This window comes from Furipterus horrens, unplaced genomic scaffold, assembly GCF_987537825.1.
Source record: "Furipterus horrens unplaced genomic scaffold, mFurHor1.1.pri manual_scaffold_6, whole genome shotgun sequence".
Lineage (NCBI taxonomy): Eukaryota > Metazoa > Chordata > Mammalia > Chiroptera > Furipteridae > Furipterus > Furipterus horrens.
The window spans coordinates 189,601,444-189,623,795 of NW_028327176.1; the positions used below are offsets into that span (position 1 = coordinate 189,601,444).

General features: G+C 49.0%; 1 protein-coding gene across 1 annotated transcript in view; it reads right to left on the minus strand.

Moving 5' to 3' along the window:
- The window catches only part of PRKN (parkin RBR E3 ubiquitin protein ligase), a 920,988-nt gene that overhangs the window by 144,670 nt on the left and 753,966 nt on the right, over positions 1-22,352 (minus strand). The window contains exon 8 of the mRNA XM_090280710.1: positions 2,878-2,939. Within this exon, the coding sequence (XP_090136836.1) occupies positions 2,878-2,939 (62 nt within the window). The remainder of the gene's footprint in view (positions 1-2,877; positions 2,940-22,352) is intronic.

The window sequence follows — 22,352 nt, forward strand, 5'->3', positions numbered from 1 at the left end:
ACACTGTGGTCCCTTTTGCTCATCATCTTCCCGCCACACTGATTTTGGCTTGAATAAAGCCAGTCCCTCACCAGCCTGCGGGCCCCTGAACATGGGCTTTCCTCTGCCTGGAACGTTCTCCTACCCCACTCCCGGGTCTCCGCTCACTCGGCAGCGGCGCCTTCTCTGCCTTCATGGCGCGGGGCGCCTCGCGGCCTTCCCTGACGTGGGGTACATCTCGGTCCCTGTTCGCTTCCTTCTCAGCATTTATCATGACTGCACCTGCGACTCCCTTGTTTACCGTTTCACCCAACACTAGCCTGAGGATACCGCAAAAAGCCGTTCCAAAGGAATATTCTCAAATTCCAGTGACCGAACTAAGGCGGAGGGAGCGGGCCTCAGCGCAGGGACTTCCGAAATGCCCGTTTGCTGAAGGGCCTCCCCGCCTGACGCACTTCGGCTGTCATACCTGCTTTCTTAGGGCCCAGCCAGAGTGTCGGGGCGGCTTTGCTTGCCAGCAGGGTGATGATATCTTTGCTGGGTAGTTGGGACTTGGTCAGGGGGGACGAAAGGCGCTTTCTGAATGTAAATTCAGAGACAAGGCCAAGGAGCTACAGTGAATGTATTATTTTAAATTCCAATGAGTTTTAATTGTATTTTTATTATAGGAGGTAACGATTAATAGTATTTAGAGATTTATTTTTAATCCATATCTCAAAATCAAGTGCGCATTAAAGATCAGTGAAAATGGAAAGGAACCAAGGAATCACATACAAAGATTTTAGATAGCGGGTAAGCATCTCTACCACCCAGTAATAAATTGACTAAGTAATCAGTATCTGAGTGGGTTTTAGCAATTCATTTTTAAGTGAACATTACACTCATTTTAGTGTCTATTTTGTTGCGACTAGTTCAATATATGGATGGAATAGAAGTAGTATTTAGTATGTAAATCTGAAACGTTGGAGTTTAGAACTGACTATTTGCAACTTACACTACAATCCTATTTACGAAAATTCTAAGAGATGCCTGAGCGCAGTCCTCCTTGCCAAGTAAGAGAGAGACACCCATTAATATAAAATTTTCATTTCGTCAATGTAAGTGGCCTCAGCCTCCAGGGAGAGCCCGGAGGTCACCATGTTGCTCAGGCGTTTTGTCACATGTCACTGAATATAAAACTTTACCCCTCCCCTGGCACGCGGCATCCCTCCCGGCGGCTTTGTTCTTCTGCATCTCCGTGTTAACATCTCGCGCAGCATGCACTGCACATGGCCGCATGTACGTAGCATCACGTGGGTTTTCCCAGCGAGAGCGTGAGCCTGACAGATTTCTCTCCCTCCTCCCTCCCCGTAACCGCGCGTGGTTCGCAGGACGGGCGCAGTGCTCAGGAAGCATCTGCCGCACAAAAGGAAAGACGGAAGGCAGGCAGGCAGGGTGGCCAGAGGAAGGAAGGAGGCGCGGGCTTCCAGGAACCGGAGGTCAATGCTGCTGTGATGGACCCTATCACCGTGTGGCACCACCGACCAGAGCAACACTGCTGTGATTGCGGCTGGACGGCGTGTCTAGGAGAATGCCAAGTGGTCTAACTTTGTGCAGATCTCAGGAGATGATTGCAGTTGTCTTCTCTCACTACGGCTCCCCCGACGGGAAACAAATATGGAAACACTTTGTAACTGTTGGCAGAACTTAGAAGGCAAGGCTCCGCTGCCCGAGCAGAGATGTCAGGGTAGCTGCCGGTGCTTCTGCCTTCAGGCGGGGACATGCAGGTGTTTTCACAAGCAGGTGTGGCTGTGGGAACGGGTTATTGATTCCTACCCACAATAAAGGAGAATCGATTTCGTTTGTGTTTAAATAAACACTTATACGTGCTATTTTGGAAATGTGCCGTATGAAAATAAGAAGGAGGCATAATGTAATCTGTTAATTCAAGGAGTTGAAAATGATTCCAGTGCTTTAATCCTCCTCGAATTAACCTCATACTGTTTTTAATCTCATATTGGAAATGGGCCGTCCAAGGTTACCACGTACACGCACCGAAGAAAAACGCAGACCAGCAGCTCACTGACAAAGCCGAGTCGGCACACCACACTGGCCTGCTGTCTGACCCGGGCTGGCCAAGGCTGCCTCTGGGAGCAACAGTCAGTAGGACAGTGTGAGGAAGATCACCCACCACAATGACAACGGCTTGGTGTATTTCAAGAGTAACTCGACATAAAGATCTAACATCATAACGCAGAGCCTGTAATCCACAGAAGGAGTAAGAGATTTACTCGGTGCCGTCAGAAGGACGGGCTGGTGTGTGTATATATTATTTACAAATATCACATTATGTATTCTATATCTAACATATACATTATTTAGTACCCTGAATCAATTACTTAGCACACCTACCACGGAGCTGTCACGTCTCACTGAGCACACACAGCATTGAAGTGATGTCCCTTAATTGGGGCACGCTTTGCATGGAAGTCACATGGCCACGTCTGGAGAGAAAGTGGTGGCAGGGGAATGGAGATGACACTCAGGAAGAACAAAACCTGGGGGAAGGGAGCCGGGCTGTCGGCCCGGCAGATGTTGGGGCTGTCTGTGCCGAGGGGTCCCCTGGGCGTAAGTCCTCTCAGCGCGGATTCGTTTGCTTACCTGCCAGTGCTGCCTGCTCCTGCTGGCATCAGAGAGGACACACTCTGGCAGACAGCAGATGTACCAAGGAATAACCTGTCAGGTCTGATGGATGGGAGAGGGGAGGAGCATCCGCACATGGCTCTCGGGCATGGATTTCTTCCCCACTGGGGGCCCTCAGGGCCAGGAGATACTCTGCCCCCCCGGAGGGAGCCCACGGGGTCTCACTGGTGTCTGTCTTTCCCGACCCGCAGTGCAGCCTTGGACAAGCTCGCTCACCTGCTCTTCTCCGAGAATCCTGAAGTGATGGAGCTCTTTAATCAAGGAGTCGGGGCAGCCGGCTGTAGGAGAGAGAAATGAATTGTGAACATGTTATTCCTGTTCTCTGTGGCAATGTGTTCTTACGTACAGGTATGACATGAACGTGCAATGCTATCTGCAAACCACACTCTAAGCAACCACTGAAAAGCCACACCTCCAAGGGAGGGAGCCTGGTGGCTGCCTGGCCCTCCACGGGGACTCTCTGGTTGGGAGCCACACTGGAGGCGGGGGTAGCCCTGTCTCCCCTTCCCATTGTGAGCTGGCCTTCGGGTACCATGTCATTTCTGCCCAGCGTGTTACCTGGCCCTAGGAAACAGCCAGGATTTTGTGAGGCTGGAGTGGGGAGCTGGGAATACAAGCCCACTGGCTTATCAGTCACATCCTGTTTTCTCCCCCTCGGGCTGGGGCGGGTCTATCCAGGGGAACTAGGAATGGTGCCAGGTATGTACTTGAAAGATCGGGGATCACCTTATGAATTATACATTTGTCTAGCCACTATGCCGTACACCTGAAATGAATAGAAATTAATATTGAATGCCGATGGTAATTGAAACATAAAAATAAAAACATATGTAAATCATAAAAAAAAAAAATGAGTAAGATAGGGCAGCTGGATGTCCTGTCTTTATGGGATTTGGTTCTGGTTTAGAACCTTGCCTGGTCCTCCCAGGAGGCTTTGTCAAAATCATAAAGATGCTGCATTTCGGCGTGGAAAGGGTCTCCTATGGAAAGGACCTGGGCACAGGGCGGTGACAGTCTCTGTGCCTGTCAACTCTGAGTATCACCCCATCAACAGCAGCCCTGTCAAGCGGCTACGTGTTCTCTCTTCAGTGGCAAAAAGAAATAAGTGAATAAGTTATACACACACACATGTGCTAGCGCATGTGTGGCTATCACTTAAAATATGTTCTGTTCCTGTCTTTTTAATAGCATCTTTCCACAGTATTAGTTTGTAGTCATTTATAACATTAGCCCTGGAAACAAAATGGACCTGGGAACCTGTTTCTTTGAGGTAAGACCCGAGGCTTACAGAATCTGCTGAAGCTTCTGTTACAGAATTGGGCTGTATGCAAAGCTGTGGCTCCTGTCACAGAGCTCTGTGATGTCCCCGTGGTGGACAGACGAAGCATGCTGGTCTGGGGAGGGCAGGCAGACGTGGGACGACTATGCGCCTCTCAGGGGCGGCGGAGGGATCCTTTGCAAGAGGGGTGAGATTGGAGCTTTACTCTAGACGGCAGGTAAAGTAATTTGTAATTTAGAGAAATGGAACGCGTGGCCTTGTAAGCTAGTAACTGGGGGTTTTCAAACACAGGCCCCATGACTCCTCAGGCAGGATATTTCAGAGATGAGTTTGCCGGGGTCAGGTCCAGTTCTGAAATTTTGTGGTCCTGTAAAATGCTGGGACAAACTTCTACTCTCTGATATTATGTTTGATATAGTCCTTGCTATTACACTATTTCATACTCGGAGAAAGTAGTTCATAAATATAACCGGTTGATATCATCACCTGACAACAGTCCAAGAAAATAAATGAAGATCCCGAGGGAAATATTGTGGTGAAAAACATAGTCAATGAATCGCAACACGCACATCTAAGACCACGAAGACAAAAAGCTAGAGCCTTGACGTCAGGAGACACGCGTGAGCGGCGCTTCCCGACCCGAAGGCCACACTACCTTGTAGTCTGAGGGTCTTCCGGCGAAGCTGACCACTTCAGAGCTGCTATTAGGATGACTATGTAGTCAGTTAGGAAAACTGTATTCTGGATCGTTGGCTTGGTCGTCTGCAAGTCAACCACAAACTGCTGTGGAAACTCAGCCTCATGTCCGCTCTCGGCTTGGAGCTCTCTTTGGGGGCAAGTGTTCCTGCTGAGTTTTGCGAAGCAAAGGAGGGAAGAACAAGGCAGAGCAAACTCCAGGGGCGCGTCTCCCATGGGGGAGAGTGCCACAGTCGGTGCCCAGCAAATAAGGTGACCATTACGGTGACCGGGCATATTGTCACTGCTGTGCCTGGCTGTACAAAGTGTTCACAAGCAGACGCTTCATGAATGTGTCGTCCACCATGTGGTCACTGACCACCTAGCACAGATAATGGCCCCTGTGAGAGGCTCCCCCTTTCTCATCCCAGAGGCCTCTGCTCTGCCCTCCAGCCACGTATGCTTTCGTACTGCACAAGTGGACTTCTCCTGACCTCTCACCTCTCTTCCCAGCCTGGACCCCACATGGGAAAGTGTCAGTGATGCTGAAACCCATGACCCCTTTGTCCTTCTGCTGTATCTGCTTAGCTGATACCCCCTAGCCAGCTCGGGGCAAACTTCACCACCTAGTTTCCCTTCCCCCTTCTCTGTCCTTCCAGTCACGGCTAGTGTGGCCAATGGGCGACAAGGTCTTCTAACAGAAATCACGCCGTCTACCCGGCACTGTTCAGAGTGGTGCCGCTGCAGGCTCAGGGGCCACTCCCTGTGGAGCCCGGTACAGCCTGCCCCGTGCTTGTCTTTGGCCAGCACCCCATGTGCCTTGGAGGCTCTTCCAAATCATCACCGTTCTTCTCAAGCGATCTTAACACTTCATTCTCAAAATGGGACCTCACCTGACACCGTTCAAAATGCGTGAAGCTACTGGGTGAGCAGACTGAACTTGGCATGGCTGAAGAAAGAATTGGCACTTAAAGGAAGATGAAAAAAAGTTCCCCAACTGAAATGCAGAAAAATGAAGAAAATGGAACAGACTATCCAAGGGCGTGGGGCAGTTTCAAAGAAGTAACACACACAGGGGAGTACCAGAAAGAGGAAAAGGAGGTAACAGAGCAGAAGAAATATCTGGAGTGACCACAGTGGAGAACTTAGACCATGCGTGTCCAAGAGTGGGGTGAGATATTTAAAACGTTGAATCAAAAATGCCATTAACCTAGAGTTCTATATCCAGCACAGTTATCCTTCAGGAGTGAAGACTTTCTTTGACAAGGACTGAGGGAATCGTTGTCATTAGACCTTCCCCACAAGAGATGTTAAAAGAAGTTCTTCAGGCAGAAGGAAAATGGTACAGGTCAGAAATTTGGATCTACATAGAGAAAGAAAGCATGGAGGAGGAATAAATGAAGGTAAATAAAAGGGCTTTCATTTTCCTTATTCTTAATCAGTTTGAAAGATAAACTTAATAATAGTAAAGACACATTGGGTGATTACAGTATATATTTAAGTGACATGCATGAAAGCAATGCCACAAAGGATTTGAAGGAGTACTCTGTTATAAGGTATGTGCATTACACATATTCTTTCTTCTTGTGATATTTGAAAGTGGACTTAGATTAATTAAAATATTCAATCCATATCAAAAACTTAAGGACAACTACTAAAAATTTAATTATCTAAATACACTGATTAAAAGACAAGAGATTGCCAGAGTAGTAAAAAAAAAATTTTTAAAGACCAAAACAGAAATCAAGGTTAGATATGGAGTCATTTCTACTATCAGACGACATGGAAGAATCTGTTAACTTCAGCAGGTGATTTATCAAGTAGGAGCCCCGAGACTCTCGCAGATGGTGAGTTTCCAAGTTGGTGTGATGGGGGCCATGACACTTGTCTCTAGTCTTGCCCGGATTAGAAGGTAAAAGCCATTACACGTCTTGGGAGGGCAAACGAGAAGCTTGGATGTGGAAGACACATTAAACAGCGGTGCTAGGGTGAGAAGCACTGAACAGTAAGATGTGAGAAAAGCTGCCGAGGGAATAGCGAAGCATCGGCGTTGTGCCGGGCCCCGTGCTGGTCGGATCCGGGGGCAGAAGCAGCATAGCGTGGCCCGTGAAGACTTTACAGCTCTAGCCGGACTGAAAGAATGCACTACAGGGAACGTGTCTGTGGGTGAAGCACGCGAATAAACTGAGGAGCGGGTGAGGCACAGACACGCACTGAGGACAGAGGGTCCTTCCTCTCGCGCCCTGCGCAGGCCCCCAGCGTGCCGGCGAGATGCGTGTATTTCCCTGGTCCTCGCTGGAACCCATTCCCATCTCTCTCAGTGCTGGGTTTCATCTCTCTTTACCCCACGCGCGAGTGCGGAGGACACACTCCGTCCCAGCCTGCCCTGCGTCCCCCGCACCTGGCCCAGGAGCAAGGGAGGACAGTGATGAAGCAAGAGGAGGAGGAGGAAATGAAGGGGATGCTCGTCTCTGCCACTAACCAGCTGCGCCATCTCCCACCCGTGCAAAGGGAGTAAGACGTTTAACTTGGCGAGGGCGCCGTAAGCGCTGTGCGTGTCTGTCCGCATGTGTGTCCGTACCCAGCCCCGCTCCCTGCACACAGGAGGCCTAGCGACAGGCTGCTGCTGCTGCAGGACCCTGCAGAGCAGGGACACTGCTGAGACTCTACCTGAAACGGCTGTTCCGCTCTTGTCCCAGAAACACCATTTTCCCCCCAACCCCCAAGATTTTACAGGCCAGATTTGTTAAAGAAGCGCAGCACCCAATTAAATAAGGGAGATTTATTGTGACAGGAGGCTGAAACGTGACAGATTATCAAGTATGTGTATATATGTGTGTGCATGAATGTATATATGTACATAAAGTGTATTTGTACATATAATCAGCTCACATATGCTTAGAAGAGTATGGGTAGCATAATTTAAGGCTTTACGTTTGTTTTTTAAATCAATTTACTTATTCCTTTACTCACTACAATAATCTAAGTGATTAAGAAGCAACTTGATAATTTTATCTGATGATCATAAAGCTTTATGGGATATTTTTACCTTCACACTAGCCGGGAGATTTTAGGTTTGTTTTGTTTTGATCTCACCCGTCACTTCAAATTGCGTCCTTTGAGGCAATAATGAAAGGAACTGAAGCCTCGGATCCCCAAACGCACCCACTTGTCCCAACGTGCGCAAGGGAAACACACTCAGATTTTCGATAACAGGGCCGGCGAGCAGCTGCCTGCCATGCCTTCTGCTCCTCCCCTGGAGTCAGCCAAGACACACAGGACGGGCATCACTCGAGCACACAGTCAACAGATGGATGATTATGACAAACAGGCTGTGACTTAGAAACAAATATTCCCCAAAGGTGTCAAAGAAAAGAACCGAGGAAGCGTAATTCTGTTTAACCAGCACTGATCTGATTTTCAATGGGGGTGGGGGAAGGGGAAGGGCTCTATTTCCTCCTTGCAGCTGCTCCGTCCTAGTCAAGGTGACTTACCTTCGGCCATCCAGGTTGTAAATGAGTCCAGTGACAGAGCTGAGCAATCCACAATCCTAACTTGCAGTTCTGCCTCTACATCCCAGACTCCTCTTTGCCCTGCCAGCTACTGTCTGCCCTGTGATAATGGTGTCACAAACACAGATGCTAGGTTTTTCATATAAAAATGCCACAGTTCAGGATTTCACAAACTACGTTATTTTAACCTGTAAAATAACAAGGTTAGTCTGATTAACCTGAGCACACCTTTTGTATTTAGGGGAGAAAATATACTACTGTGGAGACATTACGCATCCATGCACAACCAAAACCAAAAGCTAAACGAAATTTCGGGGCTTAACGGCGATCGCCATGGAGGGGCCATTAAAAAATGAACAAGAAGGGACTATGGACACAGGCTTCTTTGGTGGCAGAGCCAGTCTTCTGTCACCACGCTTGACAAAAGAGACAAAACATTCCACGTGAATGTGTCAGCACATACACAGCTCACACCAATGACAACTAACTAAATTGACTTAAGAAGCATTGTGAGGCCCCAGGTGTCTAATTGTTGGTTAGTATCTTCTTTTGCCACCCTGAATGCAGGATCCCTGAGGACAGGCTCTTGCCCAGGGATGAGGGTCTGCTCACTGTGTGACTGAGGACCTGGGGCCTTGCCTAGTGTCCCGCACAGGGTGGAAGTCATTAGGCACTTGCTGAGTGAGTACGTACATAAATCAAGGGGAAAAGTCACACCTTCTTATTATCACAGACAAGAGCGCTGGCCGATAGATGTCCTCACAAACCTGTGTACAGTTATTTAAAGGCCTATGAGTGAATGTCTATTTGCCCTAAAACCAGTTCTATCAAGTCTCAGAAATGGACTATTTTAGATTTGAAGCACAAGGTTTAATTTTTAGACACAAAATATTAGTAAACCACTATTCAAGCAAGAAAGAGTTCTTTAAAAATTCCATGTCCTACTGGCCTTGTTCAAAGAAAGTTAATTTTCAACAAGAGGAGAGCTCTGTTATCAACGGATGATGGAGGCCGGGTTTGCTGGGCTGATTCTCAGTGGGGCCACCCTGACAGGCAATCACTCAGACCTTCATGGGAAGGTCAAATATTGTCCTCAAGACAGCCACACGACAGCCAACTGCCATTGATGATTTTGTTTATATCCATGACAATCAGATCTAATTTGTAGATTTTATGACTTACTGGCATTTAATGCCTTCAAAGATTAAAGACAGATTTATGTAACACAGAGTCACGTATTAAAGAATGAAAACATCTTAGGTCTTAAAGAACTAATAGCTAGACCAACCCCTATAATATCCACAACCGCCGCCTGATAAATTCTGTCTCAAGACTTCCAGTGACAGGGTCAGAGGACCCGCTGCAAACCTTCATTCTACTTGTAAGTCATTCTTGTTGTCAGAAGGATCTTCCTAGATCCTAGTTCTAGTCTTGGAGTGATAGCGATCATAGCCAATCACGTAAGCCTTTATGAAGCTTTCCTTTCCCTGGGCACCCGTGTGCACATATAAAGCTCCTATCAATGACAGCTAACTAAGCCAATTGGCAATATGTATAAGAAGCGTCCACATGTTCATTACTCTTTCCTCTTTCCATAGACTTTACCTTGTAGTTGGCAACATCCCTGTTCCGCCACGGTACTCGGGAAGTCAGTGTCCTATCTGTCGTTGCCACATACTCTCCTGCATTCAGTGTCAGACACCTGACCAGGTGCTGGGGGGCCCGCGGTGAATGAGACAGAACATATCTGTGCTTTCACGGGGCCTTAGTCCACGGGGGCTTTGATAGGCATCATCTCTTATTTGAACGTCAGACTTCTTTGATGAGAGTTCTCACACCTGCTACATCCACTCCCTGATTTCACCTTTGATGTCAGACGGGTGGGCTTCCTTCTACCCTCCAGGTACAGGTTCTACAATGCGCGCTCAGAGGGACTCAGGACCCAGGGACTAGCCCTCCCCTTTGCATAACCCCTGAACTTCTTGGCCCAGGGGAAGTACGACAATGCATTATTTGTCTGAATATATAGATCCAGCTAAAGACTGTTAAAAGAAAATGCCTCACCCTTTTACACGAATACAGCTGCACGGAGGCCCTGGAAGGTGAGGACTTAGGTCCCTAGAGGTCTGCTCCCGAATGTGGCTGTCCTGGAGCAGCCAGCCCTGGCCCCTGGCCTCACCCCCCCCTCTCACTCCCAGTTCTCACCTCCCTGAAGGGTCTCTCACGCACCTATAAGGTGCAGCCCGCAGGTCCTAGCTCCACACCCAGCCCCCACAATGGGTCACCCCTTGGCTTCTGTACTCAGGAGGACAGAATCAGTTAAGGGTGTTGGGGAGGAACTCCGGAGCTCCGGGTCCAGGAACCCAGGAGTGCTCAGGGCCCATGGGCTCCTGGGGGGGAGGGGTGGGGGGAGGATGGGAGGGATGCAGGGCAGGGCCCCTCCTGCTTAGCTGAGTCCCCACTGCCCGTGTCCCCTACCACTCCTGGCTCTCTTTCATCTCCCTGAAGGTCAACCCACCACCCTTAAAACAGCTCTCCCTGGACTTGTGAGATTCGCTTCCCTTCTCTCTTCCCTGTTCCTTCACTTCTCTCCAAGCACGTCTGCCCTTTCCTTCCTCTTCCTGTCAGCTGCAGCCGACGGTCGCCGGGTGCTCTGTTTCCAATTCTCCACTCCACCGGGAGCCGACGGACTGAACCGAAGCCCTGTGGGTGCCTTTCATCTGCCTCCCGTGCCGGCTCATCGTTCGCACCCCAGGGTCCAGCCATCACTTTAAAGTCAAGAAGGTTCACAGTGAGCACATCACGTCCCTCCCAAGGGACACCCTCCACGTTCAGTTCTGGTGACGCTGAGTTGGCCCCTGATGGTGACGTGGGGCTTTGTGGTGCTCACGCTACTATTGCTTTGAAGTTGACTGAAATGGATTGCAAACTCATTGCTTTTCAATTTTTCAGATTTAATCTTTCCTCATGCTGAAGCTAATCAAAAATATGCCTCCAGAACTCCTAGCCTTGACTGTCCTTTCATTGTGGCATCTCAGAGACTCCCGGCAGGGATTCGGGGACGATGTAGAGAAAGGCTTTGGTCCAGACGCTCACGGAAAGAGGTTCTTGTTCTGCCCTGACTCTTCTTAAGGACAAGCTCCTCCTGAATTCTTGTGCTGTGTCCTTTCTCACTTGGGGACTGTTCCCTCTGCCAGGAAATCAGGAGCAGGAGTCTCTTCATCTGCACACACCGCGCTGTCTCCTACCACGAGGGTCATTCTTCCCTTCCTGTTATTTCCTTATTCTTTCTTGTCCCTGCCCCAATTTTAAAAGCCTGTTTAGTTATCTTTGGTCACTTGCATTAGAATTTCATGTCATCCTGGGCTTCTCGGGACGACCCGCTCAGGGCTGTGCTGTCTGGTGCTTTTCCCGGTTATGACTGACGTCTTCCTCCTCCGGCACCTACTCCCTAAAATCTGAGCCCCCTGGAAATAAAGAGAAGTCGCCCATTTGGCATTAAAGATGAATTAAAAATGTATTTTAAAAAACATAGGAAGAGAGAATTGAATCCTATGTTTTTATTTATTTGTATGTATTTTAAAGATTTTAGGTAGTTATTTTCAGAGAGAGGGGAAGGGAGGGAGAAAGAGAGGGAGAGAAACGTCAATGTGTGGTTGCCTCTCACACACCCCCAACTGGGGACCTGGCCCACAACCCAGGCCTGTGCCCTGACTGGGAATCGAACCGGTGACCCTTTCTTTGGTTCGCAGGCCGGCACTCAGTCCACTGAGCCACACCAGCCAGGGCGAATCCTATATTTTTAAAGGATAACTCAAACTGGAATTTTATTTTGATTAGTACCTGTGATCAACATTTACTTTTATTTTGTTCTCATACCATAAAGACTCTTTCACAATCTAACGGGGAATCTCCTCAGGAAAATCCCTCGTAAAGTTGTGAATCATTTCCATGAAGTCACTGATAGCTATTTCAAAAAACCCCACGAAAAACAAAATGCCTTCAGGGGATTAACTGAACTAGAGCAAAGCCGAATTTCCTCAACAGCTGAACTGTGAGGTGGGGGAAACTCATCTGGAAAATATATTCCAATAAAAAGCATTAAAAACCACACAAGTCTTCAATCACTATTTTTTTTTTTAAATTTCCTTGCCACTCATCATCGGGGCATTTATGACATCCTTTGTGCTCAGCGGAAAGCTGTGAGCACCCAGGCTTGGGACAAAAACTGAAGCGGATTTCAGCTCTCTGATGTGCTGCTGGGACTCGTCACGTGACACAGATAACCAAGATGTGCAGATGGCTGCTGCTTGGTGTGAAACGCTTGGAGGATGAATTCCTCTCCTGGCCACAGCGTAGAATCCCTCATGTAGGCTTGACAATTAGCTCCCTTCTATTTTCTCTTTAAGTATGACTTTGATGTCCGCTTTTGGGAACACCCCGATGACTCTCTACGTGTTGGGGTCTCTCACTGAAGATCTGCTCGATCCACAGACTTCCTGGTGGTCATGTGGGAGAACCAACACAGAATACATGAAAGGCAAGACAGAAAACACAATAACAAAAAATTAAAGCCACTTAAAGCTTTTCTCATTTTTATGCTATTATGATGTCAAAACAATCTTACAAATTAGAAAATTATTCTCAGTGTGCCTATTCTTGCCACTTTGCCTGTACCTTGTATTTCATAAAACTCTGCCTTTGTAACTGACCTATATTTCGGATGATTTTTACTTTAAATTTCTAGAGCATGGGTATTTTCATCATCCTATGTGTCTCAGATGACAAATTCAATTTGGACGGTCAACACGGGAGTGACCATTTGAGTGAAAAGTGACCCCAGACCATGGTTCTCTCTTCTTGCTGCTCTCAGCAGCCCCTCTTGGTTGAAATGGGAGAAAGGACAGGGGGAAGGAACGGAGAACTGATATTGACATGGTTTACATGAGTTTAGCATGTTTTTCCATAGACCGTGATGGTAGTTGGTTTGCCTCAATGAGCATGTCAATGTCTAGATAACATTACGGGGCGAAAAGAACCGGTCAGATTGTAATCCCTGAGTGGAGCCACTCAGAACGGGACTCAGATCACATATAGCAGATCAGATCAAGTTTATTACATCAGGCTTGGTAGGTCACCTGGGTGACTCATTATCAGGGTTACATAAATGAGGTTTTTTAGAATAAAAGCATCCTGCATCCCAGGCAATTTGTGTGCACATCTGTTTAAGGAACACGCCCTGTTGCTATGCTGGGAACTTTCGGTGTTTATTTTTGAATCCCACTCTCGGCCACAGAACGTGTTCTTTAAAATGGACTTCCCTGGCATGTATTTAGGCACCACTGCATGTGAGAAAATAAATAATATCCAAACAGTGTTAAAGAAAAAAATGTTATTGGACTTCAGGAATTGGTACAATTATAAAGGAAGCTTAAGTTCTGCTTTCATACACTTTTAAAAAATAAAATTTTTCATGATATGCCGTCTCTACTGTTTTGTATTTTAAATGTATTTCAGTAATGTTCCTTATTACTCTAGTGCTATGCGATTCTGTGTTATGCACCGCAGTGTGGCCGTGATTGCATTCATTACTGAAAGGCGTATTTCAACTCTAAAAGATAATTTTTAAGCACTTTTAAGTACTGCTACTCAGATTCATTACTGCCTTTTCATCAGATATTTAAAGTTTGTATGCTGATGTGAATGACATTTGTAAGTGAACAAATAAACACAAAATTCAACTTAAAAGACAAATAACAGATTCTACAATGGGGCGGGTGGGTGGGACGCACACAGTTTCAGCTATATTGTTAATTATACCATGGCTTGTTGCCCAGATCTTTACATTTTTGCATGTGAAAATTAGTAATCATTCTTTATTTTAATTAGCCAAAACGACTAAATGTGAGTAATTCTCATCTGTCAGCAGAGTTCTGGTGATGAGGCCAGATTTGCTCTTCACATCATGAAGTATAGCATCCAAAAGCACTCGCTCCACTAACACAAGGGGATAATGAGGTCCTCACCACGGAGCCGGCTTCCGGTTGCCCCACCAACAGCTGGCAAAGACTGGGCTCCATTCGCCCCCCCTGTGCACCTCCCACCCCGGTCCAGCGCCTGAGGATTCGGAACCCAGACAGTTAACTGCAGCCATCCATCTAACGGACCTCCTGGGACAATGGTTTATAGACTCTTGGCTTTAAGCGCTTGTCAACTAGAAAATAAAAAGTAATGGATTCTGATATAGTAAGAGTTTCAAGGCTGAAGGTTCTCTTACTAAAAACTTCCACGGTCCTTTTAGAAGTCCTTACATGTACCAACTTTTACTTTAAGAAATCTCATAGATTTGAAGGTTCTCCTCCAGTGAGAAAGTCCGGGCAACTCTAGCTTCACCCGAGGGTTGATTTTCATACGTTTGTGCTGTCATTTCTGGTCAAAGTTCACAAATGGCTGGTCTCCACTGTATTTGCTGTCTTTGTGTTTTGGTTATTTGGTGACTTTTCAAATGTCCACGAATGATCAACGTCTAATAAGTCCAAAAGCACAGGGGTATTTTTTAAGTGTTGAGGGAGAGGAGGCCCATGAAATCTGGAATCTGAAAAATGGAGAGAAGGAGTTCCAACGGGAACCAGAGACCGACGGACGGGCTCTGACAGGGGCTGTGGCTGTGTCTGACTGCGGAGCTGGACGTGCCATCCTCGGTCCGGGAACCGGGGCCTGTGGTCCAGAAAGCTGGGGTTTTGTCTGCGGACCCCGAGGCGAGGCACGGGGGGCGGCGTCAGACTCAGTGCGGACGGTGTTCTGGCCCGAAGGCGCGTTTGCCGATGCGCACCCACACGCAGGGGCCTTTGCGTGCGTCCGTCTGTGTCTTGGACTCTGGGCTTCGGAACGGGTGCAGCTGCTCTACTGTAGAAGCAGATGCCTAGCAGCCAGTACGCCCGCGAGAGGGAAGACCTGGGCGCACCCACGCACGCACCGCGCAGTGACAACGGGCGTGAGGATGCTCACCACGGGGTCTTAGTCTCTTCGGGTGCACGGGGAGCAGAAAGCATTTTCAGAAGACACATTTCTCTAAGCAGAGAGACTTTCCGATACTTGCCTCATTTTATGACCCGGCCTACCATTAACCACGTTGCTCATGAGGAGTTCTCTGGGAAAGATTGACAATGACGCAGCCTCCGTGCTTTTTTTACCGTTCACTATAGTTTTTACGTAGGAAGAGAAAGCCGAGAGTATATTTATAGGAGAAAAAATTAAGTGTCATTCGGATAAGCTTAATTTGACTCGGATTCCCTCATTCAATCAAGACTCACTGCCGTGATTGCTCTGTGTGCTGGGGGTCCATCACTGAACAAGACTCATGGGGGGGAGCAGGCAAAATACACACGTATGCAACAGAATGTCAGGTGTCCCTGAGTGCTGCCCCAACAAGGACGCTGTGATGGGGACTGGGGGGGTGGGGGCATGCTCCCTGGCTCCTGGGGGGCGGGGCTGTTCCAGGCAGAGGGGGCAGCAAGCGCACGTGCCGGAGAAGGACACACGTGTGTTGAAAGAAGGTCAAGGCGGTCAGCGGGCGTGGGCAGAGGAGGCCAGGAGAACAGACTTGGACGCAAAGGCATCCCCCCTTCCATCCTGCAAGGCCCTTTCAAGCCGCCTGAAAGGATCTAGGATTTTACTGTCAATAACATGGGAAGGCACTGGGGGTTCTAAGCAGAGGCCACACGATCTGTTTTACTGAATTAAGCAGTTCACTCCGGCTCCTGGGTTGAAATGGCCTGTAGCGAGCGAAGAGGGAGGCCTGGAGCCAGCCAGGAAGCTGTGACCCTGGCCAAGGCAGAGACCGCGGTGGTGGGGCCGGGTGGTTATGGGGAGGATGGCGGACGTGGTCAGCATCCGGACATGTTTTGAAGACAGACAGACAGGATTTGCTGACAGGCTGTCCACAGGTGGGAGGGAAAGATGGAAGCCACAGAGCGTAGCGAGGCTCCAGGCCTGCACACCTGGAAGGTTGCGGTGCCGGCGGCTGGGCCGGGGGGGTGACCGGAGTGTGTGTCTGGGTGTGGGCTGGGGGAGGGGGTGAGATCTCAGGTGTCCACTGTCCATGCAGGTGTAGAGGGGACAGTTATATGTTCAAGCCTGGGGCTCGAGAGGGGTTTGCGATGGAGGCAACGTGGGAGTGGTCTGGGTGGGGGCGCTGCCTGAAGCCATGGCAGGGGTGCGAAAAGCCAGGGAGCGGAGCCGGAGAAAGGGCCCGGTCTGCGCCCAGAGCCTCCCACCCTGAGGCTGAGCGTGGGAGGGACCCCCACCGTGCCATTGGAGCACCCATCAAAATAAAATGCTGTGATTCGTACATTTTTAATTAAAAACAAAAACAACAACCAAACCTCACCTCTCATCTTTAGAAGATGCCAGAAAACCAGTGTGTCATCTTTAAAACTGGTACGTACAAGGGGGGTGGGGAAGTCAAGCAATTAACCTGCCTTTAATGTGTGAGTTGTACCTCTGAGTAACCAAAAAGTTGACGAAGGAAGTTATTTCAATAAAGGTATTTCAGTTAATAAGTTAAAAAGGAATGATGTAATTGTTGGGATATAAATAATTTATAAAGCCAATTAAAATTAAGCAATAATCATCAATGGCTGACAGTCCCACAAAGAGGGACCAAGGGTATTCTCTACCTTTGATTTTAAAAAATTGCTCTTTTGAAGATTCCTATAAAAAATAAAACCTCTCACCAGACCAAACCTTTGGGTAGAAGGACAGATTTAAAGATAAAACAGGGACAGAGCATTACTTTCACCAGTGGTTCCCAAAGCGCGGTGCCCAGCTCGGCAGCGTCAGAACCCGCTGGAGCTTGCTGGGAATGCGGGTTCCCAGGCCCCCCCCCCCCCGACCCACTGACTCAGGGGCTCTGAGGTGGGGCCCGGCGAGCTGCATTGTAACGAGCCCTCCCCAGGGAATCAGGGGTGTGCTCATTCTGTGAGCCTCCTCCTCCCTGTACAGACTTCATCGGGGTGTGGGGGCATGCCGGGGGGGGGGGGGCTCTAGGGAAAACGGCCCAGTTTCTTGAACAAATACATCGTGGGAACTGAGAGAGAGAGAGGGGGAGGGAAATGGGGACTTAGGAGGCACGCGAGACCTGCTACCGAACGCAGTGTGTAGACTTTTTTAGGCCCCTGATTTGAGAACAATATGTTGTAAAAAATTATGAGACAATAGACAAACTTTGAACAATGACTTGATATATAATAACATTAAGGAATTATAACTTATATTTCAGGTATGATAGAGACACGCGGTCAAACATGTCTTTGACATTGGTAGCGCTGAATGAAACCACATGATCTCTAGAACTGGCCTCAAAAATGCAGCGAGTGAGGTTTGGTTGGGACAAGACTGGCTGTAAACTGATGATCGCAGTAGCTGAGTGGCGTGCCCGCGGAGGCCCATGCATCACGGTTCCCTCTATTTTCTATGTGGGAAAACTTCCAAGATGAGGAGGGTTCAGAAAAAGAACACAGAAGGAAAACATGTATATGTACACGCACATACACATCGAGCCCGATGCCCTTCTGTGCACGAGGGGTCTGGCGTGGCCCGCAGCCTCGGGCACAACTGCCGCCCCGGGGCCGGCGGTCAGGGCCGGCGGTCAGGGCCAGCGGCCAGGCCTTCCCCGCGCGTCCGCAGGGCCTGCTTCGCACCTGCCAGGAGTAGGTTCAGAAGGTCTGCAGCTGTATCTCCTACCTTGGAGTCTGGAGTCCTCGGCACCTGCCGTTTTATTTCCATTTGCACAGCGATACACCTACCGCACACTCTACCCACCGAGTACGTAGTGACTCTCAAGAACCCAGGGGTGAGGGTCCATTGGGGCAGTGAGTGATGCAAAGGTGGGTAAGAGGACACGTCCCAAACCTTCCTGGGGCTCCCACCCGATGGGGAGTCCGTACTGCTCTTCCGCGCGCGTGTGTGAGGGGTGGATCTTGGAAGGGAGGGCTGTGTAGATTGAAAAGGTCCTTGGAGGTTTAGATGTCTTCCTCGTCCCCTCTCCTCCCCCATGGGCCCCCCATCTTGCTGGGACAGAGGAGGGGCCCCACGGCTCTGAGTAATTATTTGTCCATGCGTCGCCCTTGCTGTGGAGACAATAGCGTAATGAAACCGGCTCCGGCTCGGCGCTCCCGGAGGCCGCGCGCACTCACACCTGAACGGGCCCCCCGTCTGCTTTCTGTAACGCCCGCCTCCAGGTCAGAGAGGAGCCTCGGAGGGGCCTCCCGGGCCGCCTGCGCAGCGCTCCGCACGCGCGGAGAGGGACCCGGCCACAGAGCGTCCTCACTTCTGCCTGCCGGTTTCTGCTCAGGGGCAAGGTCCTTTTTCCACAAGGCACTCCGGCTCACAGAAAAAGCGGTACTAAAAAATACACTTTAAAAGGCAGAATGTCCGGGGACAACCCAATTCTTTTGATAATCAACTTATTTTATAGAAGCAGAAATATTCTTATGCGAGAAAACCAGCGCTCGTTAAATGATCAAGAACGTCACAAAACAATTTAGAAGCTCCGACTGAAAGCGCTCCTGTGAAGGTCTGTGCATTGCAGCGTCGGGTGAACCGGACAGAACTACACCGAAGAAGACTCCGTCTGGATGCTATTACTGATTCTACGACGAGGCTGAAGCCAGCCGGGTGCAGGCATCACGAACGTATGGCTTCAGCTCATTGCTGTGACTCAGACCCGCCCTGAGCCCCGTTGGGTGGGCTGGACAGACACCTCCCGCGGGTCGCCCAGCACGGGCCTGGGCCGGGGCAGAGTCACTGGGGCAACTTGAAAGCCCATGACCGATGCCCACGAACATCTTTCTACGCATGTGCCATATTTCAAAACTCAAAACTAATTCTGCAGAACCTCGAAAACCTTAAACCAAGACAGATTGCTGGTTGACGTCATGATGATAAACCAAAGAGTGTTCCAGAGAAGCGGAAGCTTTCTGTTGGACTCTTTCGCCTGAGTTTGAGGATCAACGTCATTCTGAGCGTGTCGGCATGGGTTCTACCTAGTTCCTCAGATTATGTCCTCTTTAACATTTTCAGGACAAATGACAGAAATATATTTACACAGATACACGACGAGGTAGCTGCTGGGACAAACGGTGTCAGGCTACTCTAGAAAGAAAATGTTGAAGACGGAGAGCCCATCTTTGGACAAGAAATTAAGAGGAAACTTGGGTTACATAATGGCTCGGTACTATTGGGGGGGGAGTAATAGAAAGGTGCATGTATTTTTCATTTCTTACAAGCGCTGCCATTGGATTATCACTTCCAGAGGGTGTTTTTCCTAACTAGGAGGTGTTAAGAAAATGCTTAATATTTACAGTTCTCTGTCCTTTCTTTAAAAAAAGGGTTTTCCAAAACTAAAACGTCTTTATGGTTGTAAAATACTGAAATACATAAAGATTAGCATCCCATCACCCAGACACAGTCACCGTGAACATCCTGCTACGTAACTGCGCACACACAACTTCAAATGCGTGGCATCATCCCGAGCCTGACACCCTCCATCTTGTTCTTTTTGCCTCATAGCAGGAGCGCATGTCTTTTCACGTCAAACACACATCATGTGTTACGGCGGCTCGCCTTTCCGTCGTAGGCACCGTCCTTTACCCAAACACGGAACGATGACATTCATGACCGCAGTCACCTGCGCACGTATATTTGCAGATCACTGAGGTGGTGGCAGTGGGATGCACGTCCCCAGGTCCGACCATGCTGGGTTAAGGTGCCGTCACATCTGGCATTGGGACAGCTGCTGCCACAACCCTCTGCGGAACGTGCCTGTGAGCTCGTGCCGCAGCGAGGTGAGGCCCGCTGCCCCACCTCCCCAGGGTCCCCGAGGCTGGCTGCTGGCTTCCCGAGCCCCTCCTCCCGCTCCTTGATTCATCTCTTCTTCTTCCAGCTCTGAAGCTGGCACCGCTCCACTCGGGGAGAAATGAGGACAGTTTTCCCATTTCACCTTAATTAGATCAAATTAGGACAGGTGGCAACCCTGCAGGCAACATAATTATGAAAAATGTGCTCAATCCGGGCTGCCCTTCAGCTTCCCCGTCAAACAGGACGGCAGAGCCCCAGCCTTCTCCCTCTAGCCCGTGACTCGTCACGCAGTGACCCACGCGCCCGGGATGTAACGGTGCTGCCGCCTAACCAGAGAGCAAATGTAGCCTGAAAAGCATGAAAATCTAGTTTGTACGAATAGCTAATTTAACAGAATAGTAGTTCTTCTACGAAAAGTTTTACATGCCAAGAGAATACAAACCAACCCCTGTCATTACAAGAAAGTCTTTTAACATGCCCTGCCCTTACACTTTGCCATCCGAAGGTAGGAAGACATAACATGGAGGATCCCCGGTGTTATGGTGAGTTGCTATCCCATCCAATAGGACGTGTGCAATGCAAATCTATTTAAGTAGATTTGCGAGAAGCCAAAGCTAAAGACACAATTCCAGGCAACACGACAGGGAACTCTCTACCCAGCTTCATTGAGGACGTGGCTTCTCAGAGGACAGCCCAAGCACCGCATTAACAAATGGTTTTCTCTGAAAATGCACTCAGCCACGCTCGCAGCGAGTCTCTGTGCGGCGATCGCTCAGCCTGTCGGGATGGTGCCATCACACCACACCGCAGCGCACACACCAAATGGCACCAGCGCAGCTGCGGGATCTCTTTATTAGCGATGCGGTGTGATTTTGTAGAGAATGTGGCGCTTCAGATCTGTCAGTGATGCCAACCATGGCCTCTCCGCTTGTACACGGCCCACTGGCTATTTGAAGAAGAACCAATGGGAACACCTCAGAATCAGATTCCCTTCCTTCCCAACATTTAAATTGGAAATACATAACAGCTTGGTGAGTTTCTCTTCCCAGTTGGCCTGCGGCCTGCCTTCCTTTCCAGGTCAGCATTTGGGAAGAAGCCTCCAAGCCGAGTCAAGCACCCACGCGCTTTCTGAAGCCCCGCTAGGTGCCTACGGAGAGCTGGAGAAGCCCCGTCTGGTAGATGCGCACCGTAGAAGAAGGCTGCGTTCATCGCTTAGATTCGGTTTTCTTGTATTTGTGAAAATGGGCTTTCAACTGGCTTAGCGCATCACGGCTCCTTGGGGAGGATAACTGAGTCTCGCTTTGAAAGGACCACAGTTATGTCAGAATGACTTCCCATCAGCATCAGCAGATGAGCTCCTAGGGAAAGAAGTCAGCCCCCTCCTGCAGGGAGCAATGCTCTGCTAGCAAGAGAAACTCAAGACCCTCCTGGGAAGCCAAGATAGCATCTGTGACATTTGCCCCTTGAATGGTGCGACTGCATCAGGAAGGTTTTAAAATTCATACAAACCATGGCTAACGTTTTGGGAGTCTGGGTGTCTAACCTGGAATGCAAACTTCCTCTCAGCTGTGGTAGTTACACTGGTATAAAGTTGTGGTTCAAACCAGCTAAGAATTTCTTGTCCCCAGATACAAACTCATGTACACTGACAACATTTCAAGACACAAAAGGATGGTGATGTTTAGAATTTGTCACAGGAGGTTGGACAGACAGACACCTGGCCCTTGCCTGGCAATCCTGAAGGCAGCCTGAGGGGCAGGTTGCTCTTGTCCTCTCTCCCCCTAACACTGGCTCTGATGTCCCAACATAGGAGGCAGGAGTCACGCAACCAGGCAACCTATTCAACACGCATCTGAAGTTTCAGGGACCCCTCTGGCTGACCACAAGTCTCCCATTTGTAACAAAATCATGTTCTTATTTTCTGTGAGGGCGGCTTTGTGAGGAAGGAGTCCTTTACCTGTCACCTCACACACAATCCCGAGCCTAATTGCATCCTCGGTTTTTGTGACAAGACTGTCCCCGCTAAGTACAGGCCACAGGCGGTGGAGGGGAATGGAGTTTGGCCTCCTCGGTGCACCCCTTCTTGCCTGTCTTTGCTCCTGTTACCTTGGTGACCTGGTCGCATGGAGAAATGTAATGACCCAAGTCCTATGGAGCTTCCTCTATGCGAACACCTTACGCTCCATTTCTAGAGGAGATTTTGTTTAAGAAAAAACATCTAAGGGCTGGAATATATCCCTTTCATTTTCCTCTTTTCATGTTTCCATTTCCACTGAGAAAATTTTCTCTTTTGTGCGTTTCTGTGTAGAATAGCTGTACACCCTTGCTGTTGAAAGGGCTTGGCTCCAGTATCCTCTAGACAGGAA